The 15,439-nt window shown below is 40.3% G+C and overlaps 1 protein-coding gene across 1 annotated transcript; it reads right to left on the minus strand.

The window, feature by feature from the left end:
* Window positions 1-2,172: 2,172 nt before the first annotated feature.
* Window positions 2,173-13,450, minus strand: RAB23 (RAB23, member RAS oncogene family). Its single transcript, XM_060235368.1, has 6 exons — window positions 13,231-13,450; window positions 12,731-12,816; window positions 9,425-9,581; window positions 7,180-7,262; window positions 4,315-4,407; window positions 2,173-3,230 (listed from the first exon to the last, which is right to left on the minus strand). The coding sequence occupies exons 1-6, from the start codon at window positions 13,383-13,385 to the stop codon at window positions 3,091-3,093; spliced, it is 714 nt and encodes a 237-aa protein (XP_060091351.1). The 5' UTR covers window positions 13,386-13,450; the 3' UTR covers window positions 2,173-3,090.
* Window positions 13,451-15,439: the final 1,989 nt, after the last annotated feature.

Here is a 15,439-nt window from a genome sequence, read left to right on the forward strand (position 1 = left end):
CCAGATATGCTGCATTACATCTGAGTCATAAATGATCACTACCTACATTTTCCTATACACTGCAACCACAGTTGATATTAAATTTCATAGTTTACTAATAGCAATGCTTGCGGGGAAACAGATACATGGATCAAGGACTATCCTGCACAAGTGAAATAAAGACTGGAAGGCCTACAGCCAGCACCCTTGTGGTGTAAGCATGTTGTTCTTTATCAGCCTGGGATTACATGCACACCATAAAACCCACCCTTAGCCCTCTCCAGACACAAGCATGATCAAAGCTGGCAGCAGTAATCATTGTTTCGAAAGGGAAATCCACATTTGCAGCAGTGTGCCGTTGAGAACCTCTGACTTAGAGCAGTAGTACTCCCAGTTCAACACTATGAACATTGACTAACATTCAGTACTAGCAAGCTTGGCACTATTTTGTGCTACTTGCTGCTGCACCACTTTGCTTGAAGGAAAAATACAGACTTCTTGTTGAATAGAAATTTAAAAAAATGACCAGATCACAATGCTATACCTATGCATGTTCAAGATAGGTGGGGATAATTGTTACTTTCCTTAGATAAGTAGAAATGCTCAAAGTCTTCAACTCTGAAAACAGTAGTATGGACGAAGGTCTTAAAAGCACAGCAACACAAATTTGTTACTGCATTTATTACCCTCCCCTTCATTATGGAACCCAAGTTGGCTCACATAGGATCCAAGCCCTGCTAATTCTGTACCTCTATTTTCTACTTTGTTCACTGAAGGCATTTTCATTTGTGGAAGAGGGGGGAGGGCAATTTATCAATTAATCCCTCCCACTGCAGGCCATTCCCCCTCAACGCTCATGATGTTCCTAGGAGTCCACAGGACATAATTTTGGGGGTAGACACAGAAGAACTGCAGCAATTGTGTTACATGAGTTCCAAAAATGACCCCCCCCCCCAACCCAGGCACCGACAATATCCAGATCACTGTAAAGCATGTGCCCTCCACTCACATACTGGTTTTATAGATGGCAATTACATGTTATGGACACACTTTAAACTTGCACTACTGTATACAAAGGTAAACAAAGCAAAAAAAAAAAATGGCATCACATTCCTTCTCTTCAGGCAGTATAAAATAAGTAAGGCTACTGGTTTCATCTGAAAGTCCCCATATTTTTTCAAGTGTACAGAGTCCTAGGCATTGAACAAGATGGCTGCATGGGTAAGGAATAATTCTTACTTTGCTTACATACCCCTGCCATTGTGCCACAAGTCTAATTTGGACCCACATAAAAAATACAGGTGATGATTAAATGTGATTGTTAAAAACAAAAGGTATCAATCCAATGTTTTAAAGTGAAAGCAAGGAGGGTTAATGACTAATGTCTATCTTGTGTCATCAATGAAAAAACTTTCTTGTGTAGGATCTGGGTGGCTGTTTCTTGTGCTCATGTTAAGAGATAGTTGGGCTAAGACTTCTCTGAAATGTATACAAGTTATATTTATTGTATAAAAACTCATGGAATACTAAAAGCCCTCTCCAATGTAAATGCCAGATGAAGACATACTTTCTAACACAAATACAGTATTTCAATGGCGATGAGTACATTCTGTAAAAGCAACTGATGCGGTACCTTAAAGTAATACTCATAGCAATAGACGATTTTATCCAACACATCAATACAACTCAGGCTGAGGAAGCTACAGTGCCACATCATGTGAACCATCGTTGAACATAATCTATGCACCAAAACTAGTGATATGCCAATATACTTTGGAAACAGAAAATTTGATGCTGGCTGAACTTTGCCACACAAATATTGCAGAATTATTAAACATGTATATGGGATTCATACTGAAAATGCATGCATGAATTAATGCTTTTGAAAAAGAACAAAGCAAACACATTAACATGTTGCCACTGATCCTGTAACACTAAACAACTATTTTAACATCCTGATCCTAAACCCATTGTATAGTAGTATATCATTTTCCATTAGACTTAGAACCTAGCCTTACGCACATTTACTCAGTAGTAAGCCCACAGTTCATGAGACTTACGCCTAAGTAAACCTGTGGCCTTACATTCGCACAATGTGATTAAGAGCAAGGTGCATCCTGAAATGACAGAAAAGGAAGAGGACCTTATTGAACATGAGATTCACAACAGTTATTACAAGATGCACTGGAAAAATGCTTTTAAAAGTATTTAATATTTGGGTAATAAATCTCTTCAATATTTGATCATCTTTTCCAAAAATTAATACCATATGAATATATAAGCTATAAATCTTTCTTTTTAAAAAGGAAACTTGACGTGCTTCACTTGGCTATTCCTTTTATTTAGTTAAAATTTAGAAAGTGTATCAAATGAATTTGACAAAAATATTTTTAAGTGTAGCAGCATAAAAATTCATTATTTGGCACAGCAAAACTGTATTTAAAAAGGCCCATACTGTTGGGAGAACTTTAAACATGCACAGTATTGTTTTGGAAAGGCTGACTAAGGTGTCAGCAATTTTAAAAGTGGTGAATTGTTTGAGGATGCTACTTTAGTTATCAGGACAATGTAATTGCGTCAAGTACCTTCTTATCTTTAGCCTGACTCTTTCACCAAGTACCTATAGATGCACACTGCAGTTAGAATTTATAAACAATACAAATATTGTACCAATGAAACTGCCAGAATCTGCACTGGAGTAGTTCAACAAATTATAAACTTCTGTTTTAAAACAACTGCATAATGAATCATCCAGTCAGTTAAGAAAGAAAAACTATTTTATCTTAAGACAGAATGAGCGGTACTGAGATTTAGGAATTTCAGTTGAATTTTAAAAAGTGAGACTTGTTATGCACTTTAATACATCATACCTTTCAACCTGAAAGTTGTCCTATTCAACATAAAATGAATGCATGGGGCAATGGTTCTATTCCTGTGCCACCACTAGTCTTAACTATGTACCAACGATTCATTGCAGCAGCAATATCCACTACCAGTGTGGGATCCCATGTGTGGAACACTTGTGAAAGTACTGGACCACTACAGTCAGCTGTATTCCTTGCTGACTTCAGCTGAAATGCTTTTGTCAGACTGTCTTCTCTGTTTAGAACTTTAGGGTATGCTACAGTTGCTAAAAGGGCTTCTGTTCTTCTTGGTCCGTTGTTTGTTAGGCCTAAGGTTGATGACATCACCACCATTAAGCATGCTAGAATTCTGGCCAGAGTGACTTCCGCCTGCTGTGTTGAAAACACCTAAATTAAAAGCAACACACACAAAAAGAATTACATCTAAGCAAATCTACCATCTTTGAAATACAGCACTGGATTCAAACAGCCTTTTTACTAAATCTCATCGAATACTCCTCTAATACTATCATCTCCTACCCACAAGGATTTCATACACACAGGTCCCAAGATTCTAAAGAGTTTGGGAGCGGTTAAAGACAACATCTCCTTTTTCTCCAGCCTGGCTGGATCCAACTGACAGCCCAAAAGCATAGATAATTTAACATTTTGTAAGTTATTTGTAGTTGATTATTAGCCTCCTTGAGTATTCAGTAATGTGGCCAAGTGTCTACTGAGAACAGCAAAAGGTAAAGCCTCCATCAATGCACAGCTTATTCTTTTAAAAGTCCATAATTTTTTTTTTAAAGCTTGGCCGTTCATGTAATGTCTATTGTTAGTAGATGTGGTGATCCACTGAAACAATCAAGAGACAATTATTATGTTAAAACCTTCTATATAGGAATCAACCTTGCCAAAGTAACCACTGTCAAGTTTATTTTCAGTGTAGAACCTAAACTTAGGTAAATGGGTGTCTGCACTCATTCAGGCTCTTGCTCTAACTACTAAGTACAACCATCAGAAAAGCAAACTCCAACAAACCTTAATGCACAAGCAATGGTGAAGGGAGAGAGGAAGAGCCAGAAAAAGGCTCTTGGAAGAAGAATCAAAATGACTATGAAGTGCTTTAAAGAAAGTCTATGTACAAAAGTTTAGCGTATCTGTACAAAAGCTCGTTTACAAAGCTCTTTTCATTGGGTGCCAGGTTTTTCTTTAAACAAGTCTTGTTCTTCTTCAGTAGCATAACTATCACTAGCGGTACTACATCTGGACAAAACCTTGACATTATGTTGGAATTGTGCATCCTCTGCTGTTCTTTGCATAACTTGAGTCTGTAAGATCTTGAAAGGACTAGCCAACACGATGCAACCAGTATAATCATTGCGGCCACAAGGACTTATTCTACCAAGTGACAGCACATTATCCTCTGTAGTGCTTTGTCAAATTATGACAGACAATACTATCTGGCTATACCTAAATATTGCATACGCACCAATTTTGTTACTACTCGTATGTACTACTTCTGGATTTTCAGCTGTTTGTTGTTTCAGTCTTTGAAGATACTTCTCAGCCAAATACCTGAAAACTGAAATTCACAGAACACTTTTTAGAAAAACCTCAGAACACTAATTGTGACAGGCAGTGCACACAGGGGCAATGCAGGAACCAATCAGAGTGGTGCCCTGAACCAGCTAGTCAGAGGTGTGTACTAGGAAAGGTTAAAATCTGACAGAGGAAGATGTAGCTAGTTATGATTGGGGAGGGGGGAGCGCTGAAAGTGAGAGGTTGGAAGCTAGAGTGAGAAAAAAGGGGTTTTTAAAATCAGAACATGAATAAAAAATCTGTGGAAAAATCAGATCTTTGATTAAGTTCTGCTCTCTGGGTCATGATTGTAAAAACGTGTTACAGCAAGCAAGCAAGGTTTGCTGGGTCTGGTGTATTACTTAGTGGCAGCAAAGTATTATAAACCTGGGTGAGAGAAGGCGTTTCATTGGGCACAAATTGTTTAAATCCTACCATCCCACAACTCAATAGTTAATATTTACTTTGGTTGTGCGTTTTTCTGGGTAAGCACAATTCTTGTTCACTTTCAAACACTAACTGTCAAACCGAAAATATAACTTATTAGTACTATGCCAAGTCTTTTTTTTTTTAAACTAAAGGGACTGATTCTATACTCGGTTCGCCAACCCATTAGCCAACAGCAGGAAAACCCCTCAATGTCTCTTTCTAGAAGTAATCACTTGCAGGGCTGGATTAATACTGCAATTTAACACACATCATATATTATTGCCAGTGTATGATTTTTCAAAGGCCATAGTAATCTATAAAATATAAAAGCCCTTTCATCTTGGCAAAACCAAGCAACCTTATAGGTCGGGACTGGGTGGGACTATGGTGCATCAACCTTTGGACTGTCAAACTATCGATCAAGAGTACTTGTATACCATTGGTTGATTCTGCTCCTCTCTCCCTCCCAAGCGGCTGTTGCTGGCTAGCAAAGTTGATTCTGTCAGTAAAAGGCAATCAACCTTAGTTCTGGCAGTTACTGGCTCTCCCTACTCTCCCATTGGCTGAGCCACCTGTCGCACTGAATCACAGATGAGAGAAAGAAACCTTTTCCTTGGCTGGCTGAAGGAGGGAAGAGGAGGCAAACAGCCAGAGGAAGGCTTCACTTGATTGGCTGAGGACTCTTCCCTATCCTCCTCTGGAAAGGGGAAAAATGGTGTACAGTAACAACTGTACACAAAACCTGTTGATTACATGTAGCTATATGTAATTTCAAGAAGATAAATCCAAAGTTCTTTGACAGTAGCAAAAGATTGCAATCCCTCACCCCCGAATCATGTGGAACTCACAACTACATCAACAGAAACATCCTGGCCTTGACTATGTAAGATCTAATCCTACCAAATAACTATCAAACTACCACATATAATCCATGACCACCATGGGAGCCTGCAGTAGGATCCTAACAATGAGCTCCCATGGAAACTCATTTCAGAAGTGCTACAGGGACCCTGATTTGGTTTGGGCCTGTCATGATCCTAGGTCTAGTGTGGCCTACAGGGTCCAGGGAAGCCTGTATTAGAGTAGCAACCAGGTCTACATTTCCTAGGATCCCTTCTATCCCTATGACTGGGTGGGCAGAAGTTTGGAAGGAAAGCTTGCCCAATGAAGAACAGAGGGGTGGGTGCTGCATAGAAAGAATAAAAAGGCTAGCTAGAGAAGAAGGGGTGTTCTCTCTGGAAAGACTGAGCTGGAAAGAGGTTGCAGCAGGAGGGTTCCCTCATCCAAGTGGGGTGAGTCAGTATGAAATCAGAAGGATGGAACATCTAGTTAGTTGTATCAGGGCTTTTATTTTCTTTGTACCAACTTCACTGCTTTTTCATAGTTCACTATTGCACTAATAATGTTACAATAAACTTATTATTGTTATGCTGCCTGGGCCCTCACATCTCTTCAGTCACGGTTAAAAGGTAGTTGTTGAGAAGGAAGACACAGTGGTCGGGTGGGTGCTCTGGGCCCCTCCCAGACAGACCCATACCAGAGTTATGACAGCCAGCAGAGGCCCTCCCTGGTCCCCTGCTTGTGACAGGGCCTATGGGGTGAAGGAGTCTCTGCCTCGCTTGTCCCATTTTCCTGAGCCAGAACAGTCCCAGGGAAGGTTATTTGCCACAAGGGAGACTGCACACCCTCTTACAATGGTTTCAGGGCAGGAAAATGGCATATGTGAGGTGGCAGGAGTCCCTCCTCTGCCTGCACCACAGTCCCGATCTAAATCAGGCTCTTGCAGAGCTACCAGACTGAGTTCCAAAAGGAACTTGCAGCTGGTGTCCTGCTGTGTCCTTGGGATAATGTTGACTACTTGTAGGGTGCATTAGTTATCTTAGGTGGTTTTAAGATTCTCTGCTTTTGTTATTTTTAATTGATTGGATGATTGAGTCTTATGTTTTCAACAACCCCCCTTGACAAGCCTATTAAGATAATGAACATTTATGAAGCCAATGTAACACTGGATAGAAAGATGGAGCTTTGTCACAAACTCTTGTCATCACAATCAGCTGATTCCTGCCACCAGATTTAGATTGGTCACTGAGCACTTCCCCCTGGAAATTAATTTGTTTGAGGCTATTTTACTCAGGCCTCATTCTCAAGAGTTAGTAAACCAGTATCTAGAAAGTTCCATCTCACACTGTGGGTGGGACTCACTGGACTTAATGTTTCTCATCCATTTTAAATAGTTCCTGAAATCTCAGGCAGAAGGCTATGCTGTAACTCTGACAGTCCACCTGCAATCCAAAATTAGTCAGAATACCACATCAGGATAGGATCAGTGCATAATTACCATTCTTACCTTCTGTTACATTTAAGTCTTCCTTTACAGACGTTCGGTAGAATCTTAATTTTAGTTTTTTCGCCAATGCCTCAGCTTCTTCACTGTTCATTCAAAAGAGCAGAAAAAAAAACCCATCAGTATTTTTTTTTTCAGTACAGTGGGTAGAATGCCTTTAGACTGGAACTGGTTAACCAGGCCACTTTCAGGATGAATTGAGGAAGGAGCAACTGTGCTTTGGAATGTACAGTTAGTATAGTGTAGTGTGGTTAGAGTGTCAAACTATGACCTGAGAGTCCCCGGGTTCAAATACACTCTCTCATGGAAGGTCACCCGGTGACCTTGCATCAGTCACTCTCAGCCTAGCCTAACTTGGAGGGTTGTTATTGTAAGCATAAAATGGAGGAAGGGAAACATTGTAAGCCACAAAGACCTCATTGGGGAGAAAGTGGGGTACAAATAGCTAAATAAATAAAATTAGATTTACTCATTACCAGAACAGTAAGAAGGAAGGGAACTATGAAGGAGGGGGGGGGGGGCTGAGAACCATTTCATCCAGTCCTAAATAGGCACATGGAAAACCTACTTCTTGCAAATATAAGTTAGCTAGGTTCTCCCCGGAGTCCCCTCCCCCCCACAGTCCTTGGTGAGTCACTCTAGAACAGTAGTTTGGATCCTATTGAGCATGAGCAGAGCAGCGCTCAGGGCAGAGAACTGTCTACCCTTCCACCTCTGGCTGGAGCCTCTGGAGCCTGTTAAACACCTTAGTAGAAGAGGTTTTTTTAAAAAAGTGAAAATTTCCAATTGGTCAAATTGGAATTCCTTCTGCTAGTAGAAGATGTCGTTTGAATTCGAGCCCAAACTGTGCTGTATTGATTCCAGTGGGTCTAAAATACAGAACATGGTTATGTGTCTCCCCTTTTTAAATTAGGCGAGCACAACAAGACAGCATCAAAGAGATGGAGGAAGCTCAGCTACCAGCCTCCTTGCTCCAGCCAGACTCATGCCAGGTTTTGGAATTTAGCTAGGTGAAAACTGACCTCAGAGGTGTACTTTAAGCAGAAAGGAGTTCAACACGATCAACCTGCATGGTCCTTTTACACACTCCTTACACAGTCATTATCTTTATATGGAGTAACACATTCTCAGCCTAACCTACCCAACAGGTGTGTTTTAAGGCTAAAATGGAGGAAAGGAGTGTGATGTAAGCTGCTTTGGGTTCCCATTGGGGAGAAAAGTGCGATATAAATGAAGTAAATAAAATGAATTATATAAACGGTTAAATGCAGATCTATCTCACAGAAACACGTTTGTTCCATAACAAGTAGTTTTGCCTCCACTTGAATGCAATACAAGCATACCAATCTGGACAAAGGTATCTTAAGCAATATCTGTATCCAAAATATGGAGTACATCCAAGTAGTAGGGGTGAGCATGGCTTCTTTTAAAGTTAGGCAATCATATGCTTCAAAAGAAACCATTAAAAGTCATTAATGGTGCAATCCTAAGAACACTTTTTCTGGGAGTAAGCTCCACAGAATAGACCTGAGTAGGATTCTGAATAAACCTGTTTAGGGATTGCTCTCTTAAATGAACCAACTCAGGAACCAGAAACTGGCATGAATTTAGGGCAGTTCAGAGCCCCCAAATCCAGGGCTTTTTTGTGTAGCAGGAACTCCTTTGCATATTAGGCTACAACCCCCTGATGTAGCCAATCCTCCAAGAGTGTACAGTAGGTCCTGTAAGCTCTTGGAGGATTGGCTACATCCGGGAGGCATGGCCTAATATGCAAAGGAGTTCCTGCTACAAAAAAAAAGCCCTGCCCAAACCTATGTTCAAGGAAAGGGCTCCCCCAAACATTTACCAGACTTTGTCTAGTTTGTCTGTTCGGGGCCATTTAAGCCTAACAGCTGAGCAGTGTGGGGTCCATGGCAGAACTGTTAGGTTTAAATGGCTGCGAGCTATTTCACCAGTTCGAACTATTTCACCAGCTTCGAACTGTGTGTGGGGGTGGGGGGGTGTTAGTAAAATGAAACTGACCAGTGAAATGGCTGCCAACCATTTAACCCTTCCTGGGTGAGCCTCCCTCCCATGGCCAGAAGAAAGAGAGAACCAAACTAATCAGATCAGATCAGTTTGGATGGGGGCCCTTTTGGCTCAGTTTGGGGGCCACCCTGAACCCCAAACTGGATTTTTCAGATCCATGCCCATTCCTACTCTTTAATGCTTAGAAAAGCAGTTATATTAATATGCTGTTAACACTTACTTCTTTATACAAGAATCATCCAGAAGGTCAATCTTGTTCTGAACAAGAACTGTAGGTACCTCTCCAACTTCAGATACAACTTTCTCCTTCCAGTTAGGGATTGCTTCAAAAGATTCTCTATCAATAGTGGAAAACACAAGCACACAAGCCTGGGCTCCTACAAAATAAAATTAAACACAGTAATAACAACAGCTGACAGACTGGATTAACAGATAAACAGGGGTCCTCAGCCTTTTTCAGCCTGTGGACTCTGGAATTCTGACCCAGCTGGTCTGCATAACATTGGAGGTCCCCCATCAGAATACTAGCCATGGCCAACTTTGCTTAGCTTCTGTGATCAGGCTAACCTGGACCACTATGTACGGCTTTCTGCTAATTAGATAGAACAAATAGTTTCTCCACTGAAGTAACTCTGCATGTGCCAAACCCAAATATTATCTTTTGTTCAGTCATTGTTCAAATCATGTAAATTACTCAGATTTAGGTTCAGAGTACTATTGTGCCAGAACGGCTCTGGTGAAAAGTGAAACCATACAACAGCCCTTCGGGTAGGTCAAAAGGCCATTTTTGATCCAGAGTTGCTGTTGCAGTACCTCATCTTTCAAAAAGTCCTTCGCTGTCCTGAGCTGAAGGTTCATTGACAAACCAGAGGAACAAAGATTTTGCCCCTGCAAGAATGAGGCTGTCAATCCTAAACTCTATTCCTGAAGTGTAACAAAATACAGGAACAGGCAGGCAGTGTACACAGTGCTGTAGCAGCAACATGCTTCCTCTACACACACAACTCTTAAGTTTAGATGTGTCCTGGTTATCATATTTGTATTGTATAAATATACAAAACAAGAATGTAAAATAGAGGCTTCCAAAATGCATAGAAACAACAACTCTATATGTTGCACCAGAGAAACACTCCACCATTTATCTGCTGCAGAGCTCATTGTTTACCTTTTCAATGCAATCTTCCCCTGCCACGTGAAATCCACCGGCTAGAAGGTAGGTTCCAATCATTAAACATAAATTCAGGGCTTAAAGGTGGCAGAGCCAAAAGGGGTCTTGGCTGTTGGAACCAATGCTTAATTTGTTTATACAGAGAACCATGTAATGAACCCCTTATCAGGAGTGAAGCCGAACAATAAATTCCAGTGTTGTTCTTTAAAGAGCTGGCTACTCACGACATTCTATCCAGCTTGCACTGCAAACAGTGAATGAAAGGTAAGTTTACACTGGTAACCATTATCCCTGGCTTCTGCAGAGCTGTTCCTGTACTGTGAGCAATAAGTCTTGCATACTTACTGAAACTCAATAACCTATATCTTTAGCTCAAGTTCTTAGATAGTGGGGTTGTAAGAAATACCTGCAAAGTCACATGTAAGAGCGGGATGCCAACCTATTTTCATTTAGCTATGAATATCAGGAGTACATGCTGGGCAATGTTACAGTGCAATTAACCTTACAGACTTTTCAACATCTCTCAAATGCTTAAGGCAAAACCCAAACCAAAAAGAACAAAGTAAATGGCACAACATTTAGAACCCAACGAGAAGCTACAAGGTTATGTCACAGATTGGCACATTCATAAATTTAGAGATTACATTTTCTGTTGATTTGCAATTATTTTTTCATGTTTTAAATAGCAAGAGAAATTACAATGGGCTACTGCAAAATGCACAAAAACACAATGAAGGCCACTGAAAGACATTAGTTTCCACTGAAATGATGCATTCTGCACTGTAAGATGGATCAAGGAATGGTCAGGTTTTCTGTGTATGCTACCCTGCTAGCATGATGTTGGAATACACTGCCATTCATGCTAATAGTGTGCATGCTCCTGTCTTAAAATACCACCCTCACTGAAGGATCTTTACTATCTCTTGATAGCTAAAGATTTTTAGAATCCTTACGGCTTCACTGCTCTACATCATAGAGCTTTTATTGGATGAAAGGAAAAGAATCCGTGTCAAAACAAAAAAGGGGGGGCAATAACCAGGGCTTTTTTTGTAGAAAAAGCCCAGCAGGAACTAATTTGCATATTAGGCCACACACCTGATGTCAAGCTAGTTGGAACTGCATTCCTGTCTGTTCCTGCTCAAAACCCTCCCCCACACCATACAACTTTCTAAAGTCACTAGAAAAGTCAGAATCTGTTCCAAACAAGGTATCATCACATCCTCAGAAAAGCCTGTTTAGCCAATTTTGTTGTAGTCAGCAGGTCCATAACAGAAGAAGGAATGCATGCTGGAGGAGCCTACACCAATACCAAAGGATATTTAAATATTCCTGCCCCCATGTGGAGGCTACCAAAATAGATGTCATACAGAGGATATCACACTTGCACCTTACTGCTGCAATCAGACAGGGTATGTTACCTGGGGAGATTAAACAACTGCACTGTATATTCATAGCATATTCTTTTGGCACTGAATCTCTCCAAGCAACCAATCCAATGCACGCATTTAACAAGCTACAAAAATTATAGTTCCTTATGGAACAACAGACATATACTTTTTGAGCGGTGTCCTCCAAATGGAGGGGGAACCTAAGGATTGCATTTTGGGGAAGACCATAACTGTACTCAAATTCCCACAGATACAGTTTGTTAAAAAAAAAAAAAAGCACCCAAAAAAGATAGCTCCAGAACACTACATGTAATTTTGAAGGAAATACAGTAGTCCAGAGCATTAGACTCTTAGTGATTTTGGTGTAGTGGTTAAGTGCGTGAACTCTTATCTGGGAGAACCAGGTTTGATTCCCCACTCCTCCACTTGCACCTGCTAGAATGGCCTTGGGTTAGCCATAGCTCTGGCAGAGGTTGTCCTTGAAAGGACAGCTGCTGTGAGAGCCCTCTCTGCCCCATCCACTTCACAGGGTGTCTGTTGTGGGGGGAGAAGATATAGGAGATTGTAGGCCTCTCTGATTCAGAGAGAAGGGTGGGGTATAAATCTGCAATTCTTCTTCTTCAGTTATCCAGAAGGAAATAACACACAACTTTCAAAGTCTTTTAAAAACTCAGAAGAAAAATAATTAAGCGGCCTGCATTTTTTCCTTTGATGTTGATGAAAACAAACAAAACTTTAATATAATCTTGCTTGCTGTGGGAGAAGTATAGATGACTGGGGAAGGCAACGGCAAACCACCCTGTAAAAAGTCTGCTGTGGAAACGTTGTGAAAGCAACATCACCCCAGAGTCGGAAATTCCTGATGCTTGCACAGGTAATTACCTTTTTACCAACATAGCACCCTAACAGTAAATTTATTAGAGCCTATAAGCAACAGCTGGATTTCATGTATGCCAATAATGCTACTTACCTCTGTAATAAGCTTTGGTAATTGCATCAAATTCTTCTTGACCTGCTGTGTCCCACAGCATTAATCGGACATCTTCATCACGGACTCTAAAATCAACACCACACAGTATCTCAACAACCTGAAATAGTTACATGCACTATAAAAACAACTGCTTGTTTAAAATATCTGAAAAATTATGCTAAAAGCATTGTTTGGTCTTGTCACAATGTTCATATCCACTAGAGAACATGTTTTTAGTCATTTGAAAAATTTCCCTTCTTTTCCTATCTTGATACTTCTGAAAGTTATTTTATAAAAAAGCCATAATTTTTGCATGTGTTATTCAGCTTGGTAAATCATGTGCCAAGACTACACAATACAATTAGCATATAAATGCCTCATTTATTAGCTCTATGGAGAATACTGTCACAGCACTTTTCCTTGGGAGAACATTAATTCAGCACTTACAAAAGCATTAATCAAAAAAGAAACAAGACATTGTGCTCCTGTTAAAAACATACTGAATTTGTCGTTCCAGGAAATCAACTCCAATAGTTTTCTTGTAGTCTTTTGTAAAAATCCCTTTGCAATATCTCTGGATCATACTGGACTTCCCAACAGCTCCATTTCCCACGACCACCACCTTGATGGCCACTTCCATATCTTCTTCCAACATCTTAGCTGGTGACAAAAGGCCACAATTATTTCACAACCTTATTGTAGATCTTCAAAGACTGGTAACTGAAAGACAAAACAAACAAATGATGGCTTTGTGATCAAGGCAAAGAACAACGAAATTTGATTTCAGTTTCTAATTCTGCCACAAACTTCCCATGTGACATCTGAGACTCCACACCAAGAATGTATTTTTGTATCTTCATCTGAGCCTTAAGATTCTTGAGCTGAATACAGTATGCCCCTGTATTGGTTCTAGAATGTACACTATTTATTTGATGTATATTTTCAGCCATAAGGTCTCCAAAGCAGCTTAGAAATCTAAAACATATTAACATCTCCTCCTCCCTCCCATCCAATATCTAAACCACCACTGGTGGACACAAAAATACATTCTTCATAGACACTGTATACACTTCAGCACCTTTCTCCTAGGAATAGAAATCTTGTAAAGTCATGGGAGCCAAGCAGGAAGAAGAGAGGTGCTGCTCTTACTCTCATGTAATCCCACAATATTTGATAGAATTTTACTATTCCCCTTGGCTAGAAAGGTTACAAAGCCGCTTGCAATATGGCTACTGTGCCAAAACAAGTATGAAAAACCCAGCTGTGTATAAAAATTCCTTGAACGACAATATTGTAGTGCAATGTGGTTCCAGATTTGACATTAAAAATAATTTTGTTTGTTTTGTGATGCCTATATGCCGTATGGGAATCATCATGCCATCAGAATGCAAACAGCAACAATCATACCAAGAACAAATTGGGGTCCCACAAGAAATCCCAACAGCTAAGCTTTGGGGCTAGATGAGCAGCTTCCCATTCGGTCTGGGCAACTGTGCCATAATGCTAAACAGTCTAGGAAGTATTGTCTCCTCTTGCTGCTATTCCCTATCCTGGGGTGGGTGGAAAAAGAGAATCTGGACTGGGGAAATGAATGCTTCATGGCATGCTTCCTCGATCTTAGCTTCACACTTCCCCCATTACAGGGCACTCTTTAACCTTTTAAGAGCTCTGCCATCTTTGCAGTTTAAAAAGGGACATGCCATTAATTAAGAAATGTTTCTCTCCCATCCTTATTTGTCTCTCTACCTGGACTCTTTTAGCTTTATATTAGACACAGCCTTCAGGAACTTACAGTATCCTAGCTTGTGTTGAGGGGAGAGAAGACAACCTTGGCTGGGGAATACCTACATCAGTGCACCCTACCCCCCCCCCCAAACACTTACCATCTAAAATGCTATATGCCTATTTCCCCCTGAATGGCTTTTCTCTTTCTTTTAAATGTGATTGCCTTCAATGTTCTGTGATTCCTGGAGAGCAATGAGCACAGCCAGACTCTGCAGCATTATTCTTCAGGTTTTTCCTCAACAAATTACAGATTAAAAGTCTGAACTTGCCTTCCCATTCCAAATCCAATCCATTTAGTGCTGCTTTGTCCATTGTCATTAACATGAGAACCCAAGAACACAACCAGGTAGAACAAACCAGGAAGTTTGGTTTTAAATACACTGCACTATAACTATCACCAAATATTTTGCCACCTCTGCAGTAACTTGCTATTCTACATCCTTTAAAGAACTAGGAAATTTTCTCATGTGGGGAATCAGAACTAGCTCCAAGTAACAGGAGAGCTAGCTTCAATCAAGTCTGAAAATACGGGACAATCTAAAACTATATGGTCAATAGCTTCTATTCTGTCTGAACCACAGGATGAGAAAATGGTATACCTTGGTACCTTTCCCATTAAAATGACAGATGGTAACATATTCAGCCTTGCTAACAAATGCCCTTCTACCTGGATATTGTAGAAGAGAATGCCTTGCCATTTTAATGGGAAGGGGAATGCCACTGCTGAAAATAGAACACTCTACAAACCCTAACAGTCTTTCTACTATAATCTGCATACCATAATCTGCATCCAGATTATCTAGTTGCTCAATTCTTGTTTCCCCAAAGCAATATCTCCCCAAGTCTGCAGAAACCTTTACCTTGTCTATGAGTTACCACATTTCTCTGCTCTACTGATACTCACAGGGACACAAAATTCACTAA

The sequence above is a fragment of the Heteronotia binoei genome, chromosome 1 (assembly GCF_032191835.1).
Source record: "Heteronotia binoei isolate CCM8104 ecotype False Entrance Well chromosome 1, APGP_CSIRO_Hbin_v1, whole genome shotgun sequence".
Taxonomy (NCBI): domain Eukaryota; kingdom Metazoa; phylum Chordata; class Lepidosauria; order Squamata; family Gekkonidae; genus Heteronotia; species Heteronotia binoei.

Coding starts and splice junctions, on each gene's coding strand:
- RAB23 (XM_060235368.1), bottom strand. CDS start 13,385: ATGTTGGAAGAAGATATGGAAGTGGCCATCAAGGTGGTGGTCGTGGGA. Junction 9,582..12,730: donor TACCAAAGCTTATTACAGAG/GTAAGTAGCATT, acceptor TTTATTTTGTAG/GAGCCCAGGCTTGTGTGCTT. Junction 4,408..7,179: donor AGACTTAAATGTAACAGAAG/GTAAGAATGGTA, acceptor TGTGAATTTCAG/TTTTCAGGTATTTGGCTGAG.